The 23,001-nt window shown below is 44.5% G+C and overlaps 1 protein-coding gene across 1 annotated transcript in view; it reads left to right on the forward strand.

The window, feature by feature from the left end:
* The first annotated feature begins 10,053 nt into the window (after window positions 1–10,053).
* The window catches only part of CEP192 (centrosomal protein 192), a 97,666-nt gene continuing 84,718 nt past the window's right edge, over window positions 10,054–23,001 (forward strand). Inside the window, exons 1-4 of the mRNA XM_061130917.1 lie at window positions 10,054–10,241; window positions 12,969–13,019; window positions 15,699–15,845; window positions 17,898–18,109. Of these exons, the coding sequence (XP_060986900.1) occupies window positions 10,131–10,241; window positions 12,969–13,019; window positions 15,699–15,845; window positions 17,898–18,109 (521 nt within the window). The 5' untranslated portion in view covers window positions 10,054–10,130. The remainder of the gene's footprint in view (window positions 10,242–12,968; window positions 13,020–15,698; window positions 15,846–17,897; window positions 18,110–23,001) is intronic.

The following is a 23,001-nucleotide window of genomic DNA, read 5'->3' on the forward strand; positions in this document are numbered from 1 at the left end:
TACCTGTTGAGGAAACATTCATCAGTAATCAACCTAAGAAAGAAATGGAAATTTTTATGCTTCTTGCTATGTAACATGACAGGGGTGTCTTGTGTGCACCAAAGCGTTCCTATGGCCTCAGCTTTGCTTCAATTTCTGTTGCTCCCAAGGCTCCACTGGTCCTTCCTCTTCTCCAGGTTGGATCCTCTAGTTTCCGTGGGTGCCAATATCTCTCCAATAAGTGTTGCCTGTGTTTGAGATGGTACCCAAGAAACCTGATGTACACTAAATTTGGTAAAAAAAAAAAAAAATTTCCTTATATAGCAAACAGTACAGTATTTCAATTCCAGTAGAACTGGAATTAAAAGGTAGAACTTTTAAATTAGTTTGGTCATTTGCTGATATACCAAATCTCACTTCAGTTCATAAGTTCTTTGGAAATACAATGAGATCCCATCACTTGACGTCGATGTCACATGCAGCATGGGAATTTGGAACAAAACCTTCTGGGAGATCATGAGTTTCCCATGTGAACAAATGTGCATGGTGGCAACAGGTGAGGTGTGAAAGGCTGGGTGCAGTGCATGGGTCAGCCGAGTTGGACCACAGAGAAACTGCACAAACACAGGAGTGGAGGCAAGCAGCTGGAGCTTTGGGGCTCAGGGCGTTTCAGGGAGGAGGGAGACCCCAGAATGTTCTTAGTGGAGAACAGGTATAGCAGGAACACAAATTGCTACAAAACCCTGTCATCTAAGTAATCCCCTATTGAATCTTTGAAGAACCAGCTGAGAGGGGAATATTGCCTCATTTTCAAGATGGGAAAACAAGCCTCAATCAACGGAATGTATCTGTTTTTGCTTGGAAGACTCAGAAGGCAAGGCTGGGACAAGGTCAAGGGCTCTGTCTTTCAGAAGTGTAGCTGAGGAGAGCAAGGGTCAAGGCCAGGAACCAAACTGGAAGGAAGTAGAGTACAATGTAAAATTTTAGCATGAAAGAATACAGGAAGCTGAGTTTCATTCTCTTTACTATTTAAACAAACACATTGCATCTGCCAATGTACTAATCATTCCTTCCAGGTGGATAAAGCTATGATCTAGCTACAGTGAGGAATGGAATACCTTGGCAGTCAGTGCTCTGTGTCTCCCAGAGGTGGAAACATTGTTTCTAGGTGAGAGTTCCTGATTTCACATCTCACCTAAAAAATCTCCCATCTCACTGCTGTCTTCCACCTGCAGCATAAATAGGGCTCCCACAATTAAAAAAACAGTGTGAAAAAAAAAAAAAAACAAAACAGTGTGGCTGTAATAGGAGAAACAGAATCAATATGGTGATAGATCAATAGCAAACATTTATGTAGACTGAGGTTTGTTTTTGAATTGAATTTTATTGCCATTGCAGATTATTCAATTTTCACTGAGTTATTATTAGCAAGTTTCATCAGCTATTACCAGGCAGTGCAGCTGCTGACCAGCGGGAATAGATGCAGAAGCACCAGGACGCCATCCTCAGTGTCTCCAGAGAAAAATGACCATCTGCTAACGCACGGCAAAGGCCTGTGCTCTACAAGGACTTTATAAATAACAATGTCAGCATATCCATTCATCACATATAGTGGCTAATAAGAATTTTTCATGCTACTTTCTAAGAATCAGAATTTACTCAGATAGAAAGCTGTCATTTATCCTTGTTGAAGGTCTCATTTAATATCATAAAAATCAATAATTGAATTTGAATTTACTTGCTCTTCTTACAATCATCTAAATAATTATTAAATGAAACCAAACGATAAGCTTTTTCTCTGTAAGTGGAAGTTCACATTCAATTTAAGACATTTTGCAGAGCAGCATCACTTTCTGAAAACAATAATTGCCTGGCAAATTATTCTCTGATGGCCCAATGCTATTCTTGTCACATCAGGAGTGTTTGACGCAGGAGAGCCTCAGGGGATGGAAGGAGCAATGTCCTCATTGCTCTAAAGTTGGGCGGAAAGGAAAGAGCCCCAGACACCTTACTCTCTCCCAAGCTGACAGGTCCAGTGAGCTTGGTTCCTGGCACTCTGTCTGCCCCTCTGCTCTGAACACACCTGTGGCACAGACAACGACATGAGAGGCAGGTGGCAGCAGGAGGGCCCAGGTACAGGTGAAGGAGGAAAGAGAACAGGCTCCATCTTGAAAGCAGGACTCCATCTTGGGCCGGACTGTGGACTTTGAGTTATATGCCCAGTATCTATGGAAACGACATACCAACTGGAAAACCAGGCCCCTGGAAGGAAGAGCCCCAGGGCTCTCCATAGCCTAAAAGAATACTCTAATTATCTGTGTAGCCAAATAGACTCATACATTCTATTATGCTTTTTGGGGTATGACCACAGACCTGTTAATAATGTCCACTGTTAACTATCTAGGCTTAAGGCATATGAATCATGGGTTAGCTTTGATTGTATCTTTCTTTTTCCTTTGTTCAGACTAGTTTCAGGGAACCTTATACACTTAGGGTATTTAAGGTTTTCACAAAAACTGGTCGGGGTCCTTGGCTAAGAGGAGACTCTGCCTTGGGCCCGCTGGTATAATAAACTGCACTCCACTATCTGCATTGTCCTTCTGAGGGAGTTTGTTTCCCGGAATGCGTGGCTACAACACAGGTACAGCTCTGTCAGCAAAGCCTGTGCTCAACTCCACCCTCCCTGGTCCCTCTTGGGAGCTGCTTGTGCTTTGGCATCACCAGGCCCAGAGGAGGAGGCATCAGAAATGCGCAAGGGCCTGGAAAGACAGCCATCAGCTGGCTGAATGGTGGGGGGTTGTTGGGGGTGGGGTGGGGGTGGGGAGCTTGTCAGCTAAGTTCTTCCCTGCTTGAGCCCCGCCCTCCTCTCAGCCCTCCAGCTACCTGGCCCCAGGATGTCTCCAGGGAGGAGTAGCGGGACACTCCATGCATCGAGATCTCAGGAAAGAGATGTGGGAGCTGTGTTCTGATCTGAACCAAACCAGGGCAGGACAGTGGTCGAGCCAGGTCTGAGCTCCTGACCCACAGTGAGGCCTGACGAACCCAACGTTGGGGTTTGGCGCAGAAAAGGTTTATTACAGGGCCAATAGGAAGAATGGGCAGCTCATGCCCAACAGGCCTGAACTCCCTGATACTTGTCGGGGAAGATTTTTGGTTTTTAATTATTTATTCATCTATTTTCAGTTGTACTGGGTTTTCATTGCCACATGCAGCTTCTCATTTTGGTGACTTCCCTTGTTGTGGAGCACATTATTTTCAAGGATTTTCTTCTGTATCTAAAGTGTTACAACCATCCGCTCCCCTCACACCAGGCTTTCCTGCAGGGCAAATATTGGTGACCTGGAAATTTTGCCTAAGACAGAAGATTCTGTGTAAATATGAGAAAATCTGATTTGAAGTCCTGACACTATCTGGAGAGATCATAATCCATGCATAGAGTGCCAGTCAGCACCAAGGGCGCTGCATTTGGTTCCTTTAATTATTGCACACTCTTATAAGTACTATTACTAACTCCATCGGAGGGGTGAGAAGAAGAGGCACAGAGCTATTAATTGACTGGCAAAGTGATTATTAATCAGTGAGGAAGCCAGCAGACCTGGTGGCTGTAATGCCCAGGCAACCTTCATGAGCAAAGCCACACTGAAGCCAGAGCCAGGGCACCTGCATGCCAGAGAAAGGAGCGACAGGACAACCACAGGTCAACCCCAAATGGAGCCCCCGTGAAGCTGCAGCCAAGCAAATACTGCCCTCGGGTTGCTTCTGAGCCTTCTCTACAAGAACCTCCCCTTGTCCCGCTGTGGCACACTCCTAACCACGTTCCAAATGACATGCACTCAGATCAACTCCTGAGATGTATACTGTGCCTCATTGTATCATTTAACAGGATTCACTGAAGTTGACGAGGCAGGCCAGGGTTGAAGCTCCATCAGCATCAAGCTGTCTGACTACAAACCTGCCTGGTGGACCCAGATCTCATCCTCTAGGAAATGAAGGGAACAAGCACCAGGTGAGTGGTCTCAACCTTGGCATCACCAGGGCACTGCCTAGGGAGCTCTGAGAGAAAGAATGTCTCACATCACCAGGAAAAAATATCCACAGTTCATTTATCTGACAAAAGCCTTGCATCCGGAATATTTAAGGGTGTCTCACAAATGAACAACAAAAGGACACGGACACTTTGTTGTCATGTGGACTATTTCTCTATTTACAAAAAAAAAAAAAAAGTGCCACCGCCATGGCCTGGGTGCTGATACTGCCAGAAAGTGTGGCTCCATTAACCTGGGGTGTGATCTGAGCAAGAAGAGCTTCAAAAGTTCCCCATGTGACTCCAGTGTAAAAGCGAAGGTGCGGGCGTCTGTGCCAGGCCAGGGGCCAGTCCTAGGAGGGGCAGGGAGGGCCGTGTAATTTCCTTTGAGAAACCCAGTGCTCACTGTGTGTGTTTCCTACAGCTACAGAGCAAATGACCACCAATGTCATAACTTAAAACAACCCAAACTTATTCCCTTACAGCTCCGGAGACCAGTAGTTCAAAACAAGTCTTAAGGGGCTAAAATCAAGGTGCCGAGAAGTCTTGTTCATCCTGGAGGGTCCAGAAGAGCCTCTGCTCCTCACTTCCTCCAGCTTCTGGAGGTGCCCACGTTCCTGGGCTCACAGCCACTTCGCACCAACTTCTGCCTCTCATCAGGTCACCTTTGCCCTTGATGCTGACCCTCCTGAGTCCCCCATAGGACTGTCTGACCTCCTGAACAGTCCAGGGTGCTCTCCCATCCCAGGGCGCTTAACTTAATCACACCTGAGCAGTTTCTTCACTGTGGAAGATAACAGGTCCTTGGGATTAGGACATGGACAGACCTGAGGGGCCTTGAATCCACTGCTCAAGTGCAGTTTTTCAGATGACAGAGGGAGAACTGACTCCTCTCCTGGAACCTTGGAACACAAAGGGCTCGGGAACTTTCCACGGCTGTCTCCAGCTACTCGGCAAAGTGACCCGCAAAAGATTCCCCTCTCCCTAGATGCCACAGCATCGCACGTCAGCGCCCCAGATAACTGCTCCAGGCAGTTACAGAAAACTCCATTTTTTCCCTCAGATCCCAGGACAACAAGCCCCATGACAACATGAGACCTAGAGGACAGTCAGGCGCCGCCTCTCCCTCAGTCTGAGAACTGAGTAGAAAAAAAAAAAAGAACTGAGTGGAGATCCCCACCGCCCCACCACTCTCTTCCCTCCTCACACCCAACCTCTCCCTCCCTCTCTGTTTAATTGCCTGAATTCCTGATAAGGAGCATCAGGAGTGTCCTGCCCTCACGTTCCTGTTGAGGACTCCAATGCCACCGGGTTCCAACCATACCAACTCCATCCTCTGGCTCCACGCCTCCACCTCCTGCCCAGCCAGACCTCACCGACCTCCTCCCACCCAGACCTCCCAGACCCAGGTGTTTGGTTTGATCCTCAACAAATGACAAACATCCTGAGGGTCAAGTGGCTCTCCTGGGAGGGAGCTGGGCCTCTGGAGCCCCGCCAAGCACACCAGTTAGGAAACTCCCAGACTGGGCCTCTCTGCAGTCCTTAACACCAGTAAAAGTCCATTATTTTGTAATTTTACTCTTACCATGCACTTTTTTTAAGAAAAAAAAATTTATTTATTTATGACTGTGCTGGGTCTTCATTGCTCACAGGCTTTACTCTAGTTGCAGCAAGCAGGGGCTACTCTCTAGTGGCAGTGTGCAGGCTTCTCAGTGCAATGACTTCTCTCGTTACAGAGCACGGGCTCTGGGGCATGTGGGCCTCAGTAGTTGTGGCCCGTGGGCTCTAGAGTATAGGCTCAATAGTTGTGGCATATAGGCATTTGAGATCTTCCCGGATCAGGGATCGAACCTGTGTCTCCTGCATTGGCAGGCAGAGTCTTTTGGCACTGAGCCACCAGGGAAGCCTTACCCTGCGCTTTTAACATGTAATTCAAGTGAGAGTGGGAAAAACAGATCCGAGGCTGTGCTTTCCTTAGGCCCAGTAGCCACAGCCACCCTAGTCCTGAAACAGAGCCTTCCTGGCAGTTCAGTTCACAGCTGTCCTCTGAACCTGTGCAGGAGAGAGGCCGAACCCTTCATCCTAGTGCCAGCTCTTGCTTCTACACCAGGAGGGAGGCTCGAATGGCAAGGTGAATCCTAATTGGTGTTCCAGAGGCAGCCTCCCCTCTCACCAGGCCTCAGCTGGGCCCCTGTGGATAGTGCCCTTCTTGCCAGCTTCCTCTGCCCTTCCCAGCATGGCTTCTTCTTCTGCCCAAACCCAAAGGAAGACTTGCCCTGGGCTCTCTGCACCTGGATCAGATGCGCAGAGGAGCAGAGGGCACCTGTCTGCAGGACTGCTTTCTCCCTAAGGTGCTGCGGGGACAGGGAGGGAGAAGGCTGCCTCTCCGATGCTCAGGAAGGGGTCACAGACGCCTTGCCCAGCCAGCCCCTCTCTTCCCAGGCGGTCACCTGTCAGTCTGGAGGTACCCCCTCTTTCTCTCTCGGGAGGGGCCCTCTTGCCCCCACACTCTTCCTCTTGGATCTTCCATGGATCTCACTCTTCTGTGTGTCTTGCATACAAGGCACTGGCTTCTCTTTTTTCTGCTTAATCGTTTCAAGAACATCTGTCCAACGAGCAGCCTTTCTTCAGAGAAAAGGCAGTGTGCCCACACCTTTAGAAGGTAGAGAAAAAGGGAACTCCTGCTCATCATCAGATATTCGGGGTGCCCCAACTCAGAGATCCTTCTGAACTAGGACTCCTTGTATGGTGTTGTCCCCAGCGGTGTCTGGGCTCTGGGAGTGATGCAGCAAGTTGCAGGTGCTCTGACTGCTGCAATTGTTGTGGCTAATAACAGGTTCCTGCCAGCCCAAGCCCCACCGAACCCAAGAGCCTGCACAACCCTTCCCAGTCGGGTCCCCTCCCAAGGTCTGGATTCAGGGCAGCTGCAGGCTCAGTCTTGGAGTTCTGAGCTCAACTGTACTGAGCCAACAAGCACTGAATTTAGAAACGTGAAGATTTCATTTCCAATTTGATGATATGCTGTTTGCTCTGTTAGAAATCATGGAAATTTTCAGACATTGCCTTGCCCACAGCTAGGAATCTGCACAGTTGCTGCGCATTTCAAAGTTCTGCGTGAGATGTTTTAGTGCCATCTACAGGTCGCTGTCTCTGGAGGCGCTGTGGACAGGTGATGTACCCCACAGCCCACCCAGTGGAGTGGGGGACCATGCACGGGTGAAGCTCAGCAAATGGAATGCAGAGCTCAACTAGCTAAAAGGAAAAAGTACATATTGTACAATTTATGAAAGTACAAAAACAGGTGAAACTAAGTGTATCAGGGTGTTGCAGAGAAACAGAACCCGTAGTATATTCTTTAAATCCCTTAAAATAAATCCCTTTCATGTAAAATAATAATATAGAGTAATTTATATAGAATAAGTCCCTATGTAAATGCACAGAGAATGCCAATATATATTTATATATGGTTTAAAGAGGTCTATTTTGAGGAATCAGCTCATGTGACTGTGGGTGCTGGCAAGCTGAAGTCTATAGGACCAGCTGTCCGGCTGAAGGCTCGGGCAGGATTTCTGTGCTACAGTCTTGAGGCAGACTTCCCTCTTCTGTGGGAAACCTCGGTCTTTGCTCTTGAAGCTTTAAATGGAATGGATGAGACCAATCCAATGCTCTGCATATGCCCAGCATGATACAACTGTCCTATGCACAGTTCTCCCTTAGATCCAATCAGTACAGTGTCATGAACAGGTGAGTGTGATAGCTCATAGAAGAGAACAGCAATTGAGACCCCTGTGGACTAAATTATGGCACAGGACTGAAGAGCGACACACGCCTGAGATAGGTCAGTGACGGTGTGGTGTTGACCTTTCCAGATGAAAGCCAACTGCTCCTGGGGGTCTTTACTAACAGGGGAGGGAGAGAACGGCATCTGTCAGATCAGCATCTGCAAACCAGGTGCCAGGGGATGTGTACGTTCTCAAGAATTGGAGCCACATCAGACACCAGTGAAACATCTGAGAGCTCTCCCTGCACACAGAGAAAGGCCATGTGAGGACACAGCAAGAAGGTGGATATCTGCCAGTCAGGAAGAGCATGCTCACCTTGAAATGAAGTCTGCTGGCACCTCGATCCGGGACTTCCAGACTCCAGGCCTGTGAGAGAACACGTATCTGTTGTTTAAGCCACCCAGTCTGTGGTATCTTACTGTGGTCCACAAGCAGACCAGGACAACGGTGAAAGTGCATTGCTGGCCAAGCCTGCTAAAAGCAAACTGTTTCTGGTGGAAATCTTAATTAGCAAGTATTGAGGGAAATGCATCTGTCAGACCCAACAGCTGTGAACCAGCTCCCATGGGATGTGTTAATCAGCTTGAGCAATGAAATGACATCTGTAATAACAAGGGCAGTTGCAGTGAATGCCTGCGTAAGTATACAATAACCCACCATTATTCTCCAAGACCCACCTGCCTTCTGCACAGGCCAGAGGTAAGCAGCACTGGGATGTGGTGGGTGCCACCAGACCTGCATCCTTCAAGCCGCTGTTGGTAGCACTAGGCTCTGCAGTATTGTTTCCGGCTCTCTACTCTCCTCCGCAGGGGCAGCTCTGGTGGCGTCCACTTGACTTTTCCCAGCATATAGCCCTCCTTCCACAGGTCAGGGAACCAGCTCGAGGATTCTGCCTGTTGCTGAGTATGCCTACCCCAATCACATTCCAGAACCAGGGAAATAACCACAGAATGGCTTTGAGGACCCACTGTGGGACACACCTGAGCCAGAAATCCTCTGGTCAGCTGACCTCCTCTGACTGGTGGATCACAGTGATGTTTTGGGTCTCCTGAAATCAGGGTCAGTTTGGAGCTGCGTGTTCAGAATTCTTGAAAAGTCTAATTATTTCCTTTTCCCCAAAGCATAATCACCTGGTAAAAGGCCCCAGGTCCCCCGAGGGAAGGCTGGAAGATTCAGTGTGTATTTTTGGCAGCACAGTAGGGTCTTTCCTCAAGGTGATCTGGCCTCCTCTTTATTCAAGGATTTTTGGGTCTGTAAACTGGGTCAAGTGTGACGTTGATTGTAAGGCTGTCACTCTGCTTTTATGACTTTTGTGTCCTTTCTCTGGCAATGAGTGTCTTTGACCTTAGAGCAGTTACAGCAGTTCTTAGTCATCGTACCTGCAACTCACGGATTTGGGGGTTTGCCCTCGACCTACCGGGCTACAGTCCACACTGTCACACGTGTGTGTCCTCTTAAAGTACCAATAAAATCTTACCATTTTTAGTGGGAGGGGAAAGGCAAGTGAAGGCGTTTCCAGCAAGGCCAGGCCATTTCTGCAGATCCTCGGGGGGAACGGGGACGGCCGGGGCCACGCCCCCGCCACACCGCACAGCCCTGGACACACGCTGCGTACGCACCGCCACTCTCTGCGCCCACTCCCGGGCCCGGCCCGTCTCCCGGGGTCACACGCCCCAACGCGATGAGACTGACTCGGGGCCGAGGCTTGCAGACTATACTCTTAACCTTCACATTCCCCTAATCTCCACACTTCAACAGAGAGCTCTTTAAGTCCCTTTAGGGCACAGACGGCTTCCCTTATGGCTCAGCTGGTAAAGAATCCGCCCACAATGCGGGGAGACCTGGGTTCGATCCCTGGATTGGGAAGATCCCCTGAAAAAGAGAAAGGCTACCCACTCCAGTATTCTGGCCTGGAGAATTCCATGGACTGTATGGGGTCGCAAAGAGTCGGACACGACTGAGCGACTTTCACTCCACTTCAGGGTACAGACTGCGCCGCAGCCAGGCGACAGAGTACCACGGTCCCCGCCGCGCGGTGTTTGACCTGCCGCCGGGCCTCCCGGGGTACGAGGGGCCGGGGGCGGGGCCTTGCCGGGTGTGACGGGCCGGGGACGGGGTTCCGCGGGGTATGACGGGCCGGAGGCGGGGTCCCGCGGGGTATGACGGGCCAGGGGGTGGGGCCCCGCGGGGTATGACGGGCCAGGGGGCGGGACGGGCGCAGCCCGGGGCGCGCGAGCAGCACGCGGGAAGCACCGCCGTGCGCGCCCCGGCGCCGGGTCCGGGTGGGCTGCGGTCAGCGCGCCGCCGCGCCGCCGTGTCGGAGGCGGGAGGGGCCCGGCGCAGCCATGTTCGTGGCGCGCAGTATCGCGGCTGACCACAAGGATCTCATCCATGATGTGTCTTTCGACTTCCACGGGCGGCGGATGGCCACCTGCTCCAGCGACCAGAGCGTCAAGGTGCGGGCCAAGCCCGGAAGCGGGCGGGAACTTGCGCGGCCCGCTGTCCGAGCAGGGGGCGCGTGGAGAGGGAACTGCACCAGACTTGAGGCGCCTTGCTGGGCACGAGGCCCGGCGGCCTGGCAGGCGGACGCCCTCCTCCCGGGTATTGTGGGGTCACTGCCGCTCGGGCCGCCTCTCCGCGGTTGTCTGAGTGCGTGCGTGCGTCACGGCGGCGGGCGCGCTCCCGCTGAGGGGGAAGCAGGGCGCGCCGGTCGGCCCGGCTTTCCCTGGGCTCCAGGCTGGGTCTTGAGCGCCTGGGGGTTCCCGGTCGGCGGGACCCAGGACCGGGGGCGCCGGCCCCCCGCTCTCCACGGGCGCCCGTCGGGTTCGGCTCTCTCCCTCCATGTTCTCACAGCCGAGCCCCCTCGCTGACGGGTCTGTGGCGAGGCCCGGGTTTTCTCCCCGCCCCTCTGCCCGCCGCGGCCGCGTGACCGTAGCGATAATTGGCGTTCGTCAATCGAGTAGGTTTCCTTATCCGCTTAGAGCTGTGTTCTAGAGGATTGTCCCGTGTGAGGAGTTTTTGTCTGTCGGGGTGTTGCAGTGAAAAGATCTTCGTTAATCCAGCTTTTTATGTTTTTTGGAAGTTTTTCTTAGGCTCATTCCAGTAGAGAAATTAATGAGTATTTTGAAAGCTCTTGAGAGTACTGGCTAGATTGTCTTTTTGAAGGTTGTACTGTTTTACAGCTGCCGGTGAAGAGTATCAGTGTGATAGTTGTTCGTGTCGGGCATTATCATTGCAGGGTTTTCTTTAGTGTTTTCGTTATTGCAGTGAACTACAGGTAATAACAAAATTTACCACCTTAACCGTTTTTATTAAGTATGTTTGTATCTTTGCATCGGTCACCGCCATCCTCACTTTGCACTGTCGGCATTAAGCATGACTCACCTATCCCTGAAGCGTCCACCCCGGTCCCCGCCCTTGTACTTTTATGTCTCTGAATTTGGCTACTCCTGCGGCCTCATACAAGTGGGATCATACAGGAGTTGTCTTTTTTTGTGACTGGCTGATTTCACTTAGCTTAATGTTTTGAAGTTCATACGTATTGTAGCATTTGTCATAATTTCCTTCCCGAAAAAGGAAGCGTTTAAATAATCGAAAAACTTTTAAAGAGGCTAAGTATATGTATCTGCATATACCACATTTTACATATCACTTATCTGTTAGTGGAGTTTGGTTCCTTCTACATTTTAGTTGCGAACAATGCTGCTGTGAATGTGGGTGAACAAATATAGCTTTGGGACCCTGCTTTCAACTCTTGTGGGTGCAAACCCAGAAGTGGAATTGCTGAATCACATGGCAATTCTACTTTTATTTGAAAAAATTTTAATAATTTTTATATATGTGTTGCTGTCTTTGGGCTTTCTCTAGTTGAGGAGAGCGGGGGCTACTCTTCGTTGCGGTGCTCGAGGCTTCTCATTAGCGGCGCTTCTCCATGCGGAGGATGAGCTCTAGGTCACGCAGGCTTCAGTAGTTGCGGGTCATCAGCTCTAGGAAGTGGGCTTGGCGTTGGTAGGCGAATTCTATCCACCGGGGAAGTCCTCTTTGACGTTTTTTGAGGAGCCACAATACTGTTTTATCATTACATTTTTATAAATTGACTTATTTGGGGGACATATCATTACATTTTTAAAAAACTGGTTAAACCGTCCTGTTATTGTAATGTCTATTTTTTGTTGGTATGAAGGTTCAGTGTTTTGTCTTGGTTGTTATATATATAGTTGTCTCGTTATTTGCAAGTTTTGTATTTGTTTTGCTTATTCTGTAAAGTTTATTTGTACCCCCCAAAGCAACGCTCATGGTTATTTGTTGACATGACCAGGTGGCAGAAAAATTGGAGTTGTCCAGGTTGTGTTCCCAGCTGAGGTTGGACAGGTGATGCTCTGGAAGCGTCCTTCTGAGTGTCTGGTGCCACATTTTTCACATTTTCATTCTTTTTGTTGGTGAATTTCACTGGCTGAAGTGGTCAAGTGTAGTGCTGCATAATGTCTCACAGCAAGAAGGCTGTGAGTGCCTTCCTGAGAAAGTGTGTGTTAGGGGAGCTTCATTCAGATGTGAGTTACAGTGTTGGTGTGAGTTCAGTTCAGTTCAGTCACTCAGTTGCATCTGACTCTGTAACCCAATGAAATGCCGTGTGCCAGGCTTCCCTGTCCTTCACCAACTCCTGGGGCTTGCTCAAACTCACGTCCATTGAGTTGGTGATGCCATCCAACTGTCTCGTCCCCTGTCATCCCCTTCTCCTGCCTTCAGTCTTTTCCCCAGCATCAGGGTCTTTTCCAGTGTTCAGTGTTAGTGAATCAATAACGTATACAAAATAAGGTATTTGCAAACATACACAGGTAAAACAAGGTTATTTATAGGTTGGTTGATAAATGCTTTGTGACCAGAGGCTCCTGTGAATTGCATCTGTTTCCCCTGGGCAGGAGTGGTCAGTATTGGCCCAGTGACTTTCTAGGGCAGCAGCACTGTAAGTGCCCGACTTGAGTGGCACTGTTATCATCTCCATTAACTGTTGGAGCGAAGGTTCCTTGACTGACGTGTCCTCAGTCCTCAGTAAATATTTGGTTGAATGAATGAATGTTTACTTACTGATTTTATCTTTTGTGAATTTATGTTTCCCTCCTTTGTCCTCACTGACTCAATTAATTTGTAGGAATTCTTGGTATAAAATATCTTTTTTCTTACAGGTCTGGGATAAAAGTGAAAGTGGGGAATGGCATTGCACTGCTAGCTGGAAGGTTAGTATTTATTTTTACAGTGATTTTTAAAAATTGAAACATTTACTATTGGGTAGCATTAGTGACTTTCTGTTCAGTTTTGAGAATTATAAAATTTATACCTTTTACTTTTTTTCACTACTAAAGTAGCAAGTGCACTTCAGAAAATTTGAAAGAGTTTGAAATTCTGTAGCATTTTAACCTGATTGTTTTTGGCATCTCAGTATGTCTTTCGTAACCTTTTTCCTTTACGTATTTTTTAATAGTTGTGATGTGTTGTACATAGCTTTATTTTTTGCTTTAAAAAAATAGCTTTACTCAAGTAGAGTTTTACGTATCTTGAGAATCACCAATTTTAACTGTACATTTCAATGAGTGTTAGTAAGTTTACACAGTTGTGCAGCTCTGCCACAATCTAGTTTTGGGACACTTACCATCAACTGTGAAATTTCCCTTGTGCCAGCTTGGGAGTTAATTGTCTTTCCCTTCTTATGCCCCAGGTAACCAGTGAACTGTTTTCTGTTTATAAAGTTTTACTTTCTCTAGACATTTCATATAAATGGAATTCTACAGTATGTAGTTATTTGTTTCTACTTGCTTTCCTTAGCTTGTTTTTGAGGTTCATCCATGTTGCGGTATGTATCAGTGGTTTGATCCTTTGTAAAATTGAGTAGTAGTCCATTGTATAAATAAAGCCACATTTACTTACTCATTCACTATTTGATGGACATTTGTTGTTAATTTTTGATGATTATGAATGGTGTTATGAACATGCCATACAAGTCTTTGTGTGAGCATTTGTTATTCTTTTAGATATCTAAGAGTAGAATTGCTGGACTGTGTATAGTTTTAACTTTTTTGAAAACTGCCAGACCATTTTCCAAAGTGCCTAAACCATTGTATGTTCCCACCAGCAATGTATGAGGGTTCCAGTCTGTCTTTTTGATTATATTAGTAGCCATCTTAGTGGGTGTAAAGTGTGTCTCATTGGATCTCGGTTTGTATGCCTTTAATAGCTACCGGTGTTGATAGCATTTTCATGTGCATGTTTGTCATTTATTTACTTTCTCTGGTGAAGTGTCTATTGAAATCTTTTGTCCTCCCCTCCCATTTTTTAAATTGTAGTGAGAGTCAACATAAAGTTAACCATTTCAAGTAAACAAATAAATGTTAATGCATTTATTGCATCTACAATATTGTACAATTGCTTCCTCTAGTTCTAAAACTAATTTTTATCACTTTAAAAGGAGGCTCGTATTTTTGCTTTATAATTAACAGATTTCATTAGTACTTTGGTATGTTTTTAAACATAAATACAGCAACAAAACAAACATGACAACAGATATACCCTATTTTGCTTACTAATTGATATTTGTTTGCTTTTTATTGTGATGAATCCTTTGTGCAGTCCTTATTTAGTTAGATCATGCTTTACCAGGAAGCTAACATTTAGCGGGATCTCGCTGCGCTAGTGCATCTTTGACTTAATAGCCTATATAAGTAAGAAAAGTGAAATAAAAAGATTGGACAGAACAGAGAATAAAAGTAAGGATGCAGGGACTTCCCTGGCCGTCCAGTGGTTAAGACTCTGGTTCCACTGCAGGGGGGCACAGTTTCAATCCCTGGTCAGGGAATGAAAATCCCACATGCCAGCAGCCAAAAAAAAGGATGCAGAGTTTACCATTGGATGATGACATTGTTACCATGTAGAAATTACTGAATTATGAAAGTGTTCTGAGATTGAGTGTACAAAACGTGTTAGATACATGGAAGCCTGAAACAGATTTTGTGAGCATCAGGGGTGGACTGGTGCTTGTGGTCATACAGTATTTTTATTGGAAAGCACAGACAATTTTATTGATACGAAATGCTTTTAAGACTTTTCTGCCTTTTTTTTCTTGGTCAACATAAAGAGTTGAATAATAGTAATTTGATGTTTTTCATATATAAAGATAGTGCTATTGAGCTTTAAATTATTCCCTCAGAGTACGGAGATTTGGGCTTCTCTGTATTTGTCCTCTCATTGCCTCTTTTCCTAGCCAGACATCAGAATCATTTTAAGTATTTTGTTGCTATGGTTTCTTATACTGTCAGGCTTTTGAAGCATATAATTTTGATTAATCTTACTTATTTTACTAGGTGGATGTTCCCTGTAGAAGCAATTTGCAAGTGAAACAAAATAATGGACTAAAAAAAAAAAATGGACTGATAGAATCTCTGTTTAAAAGCTTTGTTAGGTTAAACTCTGAACTAGGTCTCTGTTAGTAGTACTGAAAAAGGTCAACTTTATCCAGAAGGGTTTTTTTTTAATTCGTAAAATGTTAGAAGAACTTGACTCCAGAAGAGCTGTAATCCTAAATATGACGTATCTTCTAAAAGTTAAAAGTTCTAGAATTTAGCTTGTTTTATTTTGGCCATGCTGCATGGCATGCAGGGTCTTAGTTTCCCAACCAGAGATTGAACCTGTGCCCCCTGTGGTGGAAGTGTGGCGTTCTAACCACTGGACCACCAGGAAATACCCTAGAAGTTAAATTTTTAAATGTTAAATTGAGTAGCTTAGTCCACTTTTTTTTTTTTTTTTGCTTTTTCCACTTTTTGAGGTAAAAATATCTGCATTCTATTTCTTCAAGTGACATCTTATTTGTGTGCAAAATGAGTAAACTCATCTTTTTCCGTTTTTTTCTTTTTTTGATTCCTCAGACACATAGTGGATCTGTGTGGCGTGTGACATGGGCCCATCCTGAGTTTGGTCAGGTTTTGGCTTCCTGTTCTTTTGACCGAACAGCTGCTGTCTGGGAAGAAATAGTAGGAGAATCAAATGATAAACTGCGCGGACAGAGCCACTGGGTGAGATGTTTGTTAGCGGTGGGTGGGTGGGTGGAGGCAAGAGCACCCGAAAAGCTGTGATCTTTGTAAGGACACTTTGGGGAAGTGAGACTTTCAGTCCCACCCCTCTGACCTACAGGGAGGGGAGATGGCTATGGATTTACTGATCACCAGTAGCCAGTGAGTTAGTCATTCATGCCTATGTAATGAGGCCTCCATAAAAACCCTAAAGGATGGCGTTTGGAGGCTCCTGGGCTGGTGGAGATACAGGGACATGGTGCTGGCAGGAGCATCGGGGCTCCGCACCTGTCCCTGACCGTACCCCATGGGTCTCTTCCATGTGACTTTGTGAGTTACAGCAGGCAGTGAGAAGCACAGGTAACACCAGGGTTTTGGACTGGTACCTGAAGAATGACAGTCTTGTGGGACTGAACTCTGAACTCCAGAATCTGATGCTATCTCCAGGTAGTTAGTGTCAAAACTGAGTTGAATTCTCCTTGGACACCTTTCTGGTGTCAGAATTGTCTGTGGGTGTGAGGATTAGCCCCCAACCCCACTCTCCGGAATTGAAATTGTTACCAGAACCCTTTTACTTCTTTAGGGAAATGTCTAATCAAGTCCTTTGTCCATTTTTTGTTGTTGTTGAGTTGTAGGTAGGAATTCTTTATGTACTTTATTTCCTTAACTGATACGTGATTTCTAAATCTTCTTTCTCATTCTGTTAAGTTGCCTCTCATCTCTTGATAGAGTGTGCAAGGGTTGTATGCAAGGATTTCAAGATGTATAGTTTATTTTTTCTTCTGTTTCCTTGTGTTTCTGGTATCATAAGTCATTGAAATCCATTGTCATGGAGACTTTGGCCAGAATTTTCTTTTAAGAGTTTTATAGTTGAGTGCTTATGTTTAGGCCTTTGACTCATAGAGTTAATGTTTGTATGTGACATAAGGCAGGTATCTATTGTAATTCTTTTGCATTTCAGTGTCCAGTTCTCTGAGCACCTTTCATTGAGAAGATTGTCTTTTCCCTGTAGAATGGTCTTTGGCATCCTTGTCGAAAATCAAGTGACCGTATTTGGAGAGTGGTGGCAGTATGAAGGATTTTTTTCTTCAAACTTAATGATTTGTATTTAGTGTTTCAGCATTTGTGTTACATTAATTATTTATATTATAATCCTGTAATTGCTACCACTCCTAAACCCAACTTGTAGGAGTTGGGTCCCAAAACTATAGACAGTAAGCTGTTGATTTCTAAATTTTGTTGACAGTTTCAGTCAAAAGTCAGCTCATGTAGGAGTCAGGCAGTAGCTGGTATCTGCCATACTGGGGTTCCCTAATTTCCAGAACACCAGCTTCCTACCATTCTCTTGGTCTCTGCTGCATGCCTTCTTTTAGAAGTGGATACTATTGGTCCAAGCAGGGTTAACCAGCACTTACACTTGACAGGAGAAGTTGTACTCCCTCCCTTTTGCTGTTAAAGGATCTTAAGGCTGTTTCCAACCTGCTTTGCATGACAAAACTGCCCATATGAAAATTCTAACATTTTCTGCTTTTCTCCTATCTGCCTAAGGACTTCCCAGGTGGCGCTAGTAGTAAAGAACCCACCTGCCAATGCAGGAGATGTAAGAGACTTGTGTTCAATCCAAAATTGGGAAGATCCCTTGGAAGAGGACATGGCAAACCCATTCCAGTATTCTTACCTAGAGAATCCCATGGACAGAGGAGCCTGGCAGGCTACAATTCATAGGATCGCAAAGAGTCAGACACAACTGATTTGGCATGTACACGCTGCTTAAGAAGAAAGAATTTATCTAATAAAGTTAGGCTTCACAAGGTCTTCTTTCTTCTGCATTAAAGGAGCAGCTGATTATAGGTCACTGATTGTGAGCTTGTGTACATGGTGTTTTTCCAAGTCCTTTGGAGGAAATCGAGGCCTCCCCAATTTTTGAGTGTCTTTTCAAGGTTGTACAGTTTTCTGAGGAAGTGGCAACAGACCTCTGTGATTCAGAGCCTGTGCTTTTTCACCCTGGCATCCTTTCTTTTTGTGTGTAATTTACATTTTTTTTTTTTTTTTTAGGTCAAGAGGACAACGCTGGTGGACAGCAGAACGTCCGTTACCGATGTGAAATTTGCTCCTAAGCATATGGGTCTCATGTTAGCAACATGTTCAGCAGATGGGATAGTTAGAATCTATGAAGCTCCAGATGTCATGAATCTAAGCCAGTGGTCTCTGCAGCATGAGATCTCATGCAAGCTCAGCTGTAGTTGTATTTCTTGGAACCCTTCAAGGTAGGTGATATAAGCCTAGTTATCATTACACTTAGCATCAGATGCTTTATTTTTTGAAAATGCCTTTCTTAAGTGGTCTTGCTTATCTATTTTTAAATTCTCTCTTCTCCACCCTGTCATGTCATGTCTCTTTTTTTTTTCCCCACCCTGTCATGTCTCTTATCCCTCTGTTTCTACTCCACAGAAGAAGCTAGCCACTGTAAACATACTGGTACACTTTTTGAACTTTTCCCTTGCATATACAAGTAAATATTTACTGCCTTTATAAACACACACACACACACACACACACACACACACAAGTATATACACACACACACACACAGAGGCACACCTAGGTATATGCTATCATGTACACGTGGACCTAAAACACAGACATGTATAGACCTAACATTTTCCTTTTTTGCAGTTTGCTTCTTACACTTACAAATACATTGTGGGCTTTTTTTTTTCTAATTTCTAGTTTAAAATTTTTTTTGATTGTGTCGGATCTTAGTTGCAGCACGAGAGATCTTTCATTGCAGTGTGGGGGCTTCTCTCTGGTTGTGATGTGTGGGCTCCAGAGCACAGGGGCTCTGTAGTTGAGGTGTGTGCGCTCAGTACTTGTGGTGCCCAGGCTTAGTTGCCACGTGGCATGTGAGATCTTAGTTTCCCGACTGAGGATCAAACCCACGTCACCTGTTCTTGACGGTAGATTCTTAACTACTTGACCAGCAAGGAGGTCCCCGCATTGTGGGTGTTTTCCTGTGTCCTAGTGCATCTAGTCCTATCTTACTCCTTTCCTTGCTGCGCAGAGTGTGATTCTAAGACTGTCACTGTTTTATTTTAAGTGGTTTCCTTATGCCTCTGGTTCTTGCCGTGTTATCTTTAAACAGAATTTATACTCACTCTGTGAAAGATGACTTTAGCACATTAAGAAAGCTTTCTACTTGTGAAAGTGTGACAAGATATTTTAATTGTTGTTCTTCAGTTGTATGTAATTGTCGTAATTCAAATACTTCTCCGCTTAGTGATTTATCAATTTTCAGACTGTATGTTGACTCACCTCTCTTTTTAAGAAAGAAGAAATTAGCTCTTTTTTGCTTCTGTCACACATTCACACTCTCATTTCCTAATGTTTTGTTACTTTGCTTGACTATATAGTGACAAGATTTATAATATTTGTCTTTATGTTTTGTAACCATGTAGTACACATAAAAGTACTTTTATCTTTTGATTGTAAGTTGATTCAAAATACTAAGTAGCAACTGAATTTGTAAGACTAGATAGTATTCATTCTAGACACAAATCTATTTTCATAGCTGTAGTTCACAGAATTATGTGGCATTGACTTTGACAGGTGCTCTTTTCTCGTTTTTGATTACTTTGGGTTATATTTATGTGTCACAGTTTTCATATCATGAGTTGCCTTTGGGTTTTTTGTTTTCCTTTGGTCACGCAACTCTTAAAGTAACTTTTTTTTTTTTTCCTCCATAGGGGGTTGATGGCAAACTAGAAATTCTAGAACACCTGAAAATGTCTTAGTTTTACTCCATGCTTAATTGTAGTTTGGCTAGCTCTAGAACTTTGGCTAAGTTCAAAATGGAAGACTTACAGAGATTTTAAAGGATTCTTGAATCTTAGTTGGTGAGAAGTGTGCGGTCAGTCGGATACAGGATCTTTTGTAGGCAGCCTATTTCTGGAAAGTTTTAGAATTTTGTTTTACTACTTCTTTGAGATGCAAGTATATTCTCTGAGTTTGTGGTTTGTCCATTTTGACAGTATGATGACTTTTGATTGCAGAAAGTTCTGAATTTTAATATGGCCACATTTAAATCTTTTATGTTGTGCTTTTTTTTTTTTTATTTGAGAAATTCTTCCTCACCTTGATATTATCAAGTGTATTCTGAAAGGTTTTTGGTTTTGCCTTACCTTCTGGCTCAGCTTATAAAAAATCTGCCTTACAATGCAGGAGACCTGGGTTCGAGCCCTGGGTTGGGAAGATCCCCTGGAGAAGGGAAAGGCTACCCACTCCAGTACTCTGGCCTGGAGAATTCCATGAACAGTATAGTCCATGGGGGTCACAGAGAGTTGGACACAGCTGAGCCACTTGTACTTTCACTCTTAGGTCATTAAACCTCCTGAAATTACTTTGTATGGTTTAAGATAGTGGAATTCTAAAATTTAACCAGGATGTTTCAAGGTATTTTTTCTTTTTTAGGAAAGGTTTCAAATATAGTAATAATACAGTAGACCCTCATATATCCATCACCCTGCTACAATAATACAAAGCCACTCTTGTTTTTGTTCATGAGTGCCCCATGACTCATTACAATTGGTTGGTTGATTGATTTGCTGTTTATTTGTTTATTGATTAGAGGTTGTAGCTTCTAGAATTTCCTCTTTAATGGTAGTGGTTGAGCTCTTTTTCACTTAGCTTTTTTGCTGTCTTATGTCCTTCTGCTTCCTGGAATTCTTCCAGATTTCTTGATTTCTGATGGCATATTCTGATTTCTGCACTCTTAGAGTGTATTCTTTCATCATTTTATAGAGGTATAGAAAAGAGTTGCAGGTGATCAGTCTCTCGTATTCAGAGAGTTGGATGGCTTTGCTCACTGTTTAGTTATGAGCCATATTTGGAAGATGGTTTAAGTGTGATCTTTTTTTTTCTGAATATACAAATGAGGTAATCCTCAATTCAGGTTGTTATCTGGATAATTTCTTTTTTAGAATATTTAACAAACTATATTTTCAGTGATTTTAGAATATATTATCATAAATGTACTTGTCCTTGCTCAGATATGTAACATTGTGAAAGAATAATCTGTGGGACACTGAAAGAAGAAGTCTTGTGAGATATAGAAACATCTGTAATTTACAGCCCTTCAAATAGCCAATAATTATAGTATATAACTTGTAATTTTATTTTGTCACTATAGCACTTCACAGTTTACTTAGTGTTTTTCTTATATTAGGTGATTTGATCTCGTTATCAGAAGCTTTAGTAATAAAGACCTAAATGTTTTTTTTTCAATTACATTTTGTTTTCAGCTTTATGAGATTGGCAGATCACAACATCAAGACCAAAGGTTAAACAGAGGTATTAGTTTCATATTATACCTCAAACAGCGGTATTATTTCATAGAGGTATTAGTTTATCTGAATGTGGGAAGCAAGGGAAATCAGTATCTAGGTAATTAGACATAGAAATGGAAAAAAAAAAATTAACCTAGAGTTCACCTCGGAGTTCATTCTCTTATTGCTTATCTTTTGCCTTTTTAAAAATGTAGTTGGCTACGAATGAGTGCGGAGAATTAAAGAATGACAGGCATGCCTTCCTAAGGGTGGTCTTTTCTACTTTCCTCCTCCATTGGGATGGGATTCTTTTTGTGCAAAAGAATTGAAATGTTTCTATATCTGTAAAAAAGTTTTTTTGCCATGGATTTGGTCACCATAAAGTTACTTTTCATGTAATAGTTAATGATTTTCTTAGGAAGAAAAATTCTAAGATCTGTTAGGTGTGTTTTGTTTTATTTTTTTAATCAATTGAATGCTTGAAGCCTTTTCTTGGGGGAAAAGGACTACTTTCTATCTCAGCCATAAGAAAACGTGGTAGAAATATGGGGAAAGGCTGGTGTCGTTGGTCCCCAGGTGAGACCTCCGGGGTACCCTTCCTGGGCGTGGCGGGGGTCTAGTCCACAGCTGACTGGTGGGTTGCACAGCTGCTGGATGAGTTTTTTTTTTTTGCTGGATGAGTTTTTAATTCTCTGAACTAAATGTGTGTTGATGTTATAATTCAGTTCAGTCACTCAGTTGTGTCCAACTCTTTGAGACCCCATGAACTGCAGCACGTCAGGCCTCCCTGTCCATCACCAACTCCTGGAGTCCACCCAAATCCATGTCCATTGAGTCGGTGATGCCATCCAACCATCTCATCCTCTGTCGTCCCCTTCTCTTCCTGCCCTCAATCTTTCCCAGCATCAGGGTCTTTTCAAATGAGTCAGCTCTTTGCATCAGGTGGCCAAAGTATTGGAGTTTCAGCTTCAACATCAGTCCTGCCAATGAACACCCACGACTGATCTCCTTTAGGATGGACTGGTTCGATTTCCTTGCAGTCCAAGGGACTCTCAAGAGTCTTCACCAGCACCACAGTTCAAAAGCATCAGTTCTTCGGCACTCAGCTTTCTCTATAGTCGAACTTTCACATCCATACATGACTACTGGAAAAACCATAGCCTTGGCTAGACAGACCTTTGTTGACAAAGTAATGTCTGTGCTTTTTAATATGCTGTCTAGGTTGGTCATAACTGTCCTTCCAAGGAGTAAGCGTCTTTTAATTTCATGGCTGCAATCACTATCTGCAGTGCTTTTGGAGCCCAGAAAAATAAAGTCAGCCACTGTTTCCACTGTTTCCCCATCTATTTGCCATGAAGTGATGGGACCAGATGCCGTGATCTTAGTTTTCTGAATGTTGAGCTTTAAGCCAACTTTTTTCACTCTCCTCTTTCACTTTCATCAAGAGGCTCTTTAGTTCTTCACTTTCTGCCATAAGGGTGGTGTCATCTGCATATCTGAGGTTATTGATATTTCTCCCAGCAATCTTGATTCCAGCTTGTGCTTCATCCAGCCCAGCGTTTCTCATGATGTACTCCGCATATAAGTTAAATAAGCAGGGTGACAATATATAGCCTTGATGTACTCCTTTTCCTATTTGGAACCAGTCTGTTGTTCCATGTCCAGTTCTAACTGTTGGCGTCTGGACCTGTATACAGGTTTCTCAAGAGGCAGGCCAGGTGGTCTGATATTCCCATATCTTTCAGAATTTTCCACAGTTTATTGTGATCCACACAGTGAAAGACTTTGATGTAGTCAGTAAAGCAGAAATAGATGTTTTTTTGGAACTCTTTTGCTTT

The sequence above is a fragment of the Dama dama genome, chromosome 27 (genome assembly GCF_033118175.1).
Source record: "Dama dama isolate Ldn47 chromosome 27, ASM3311817v1, whole genome shotgun sequence".
NCBI classification, from domain to species: domain Eukaryota; kingdom Metazoa; phylum Chordata; class Mammalia; order Artiodactyla; family Cervidae; genus Dama; species Dama dama.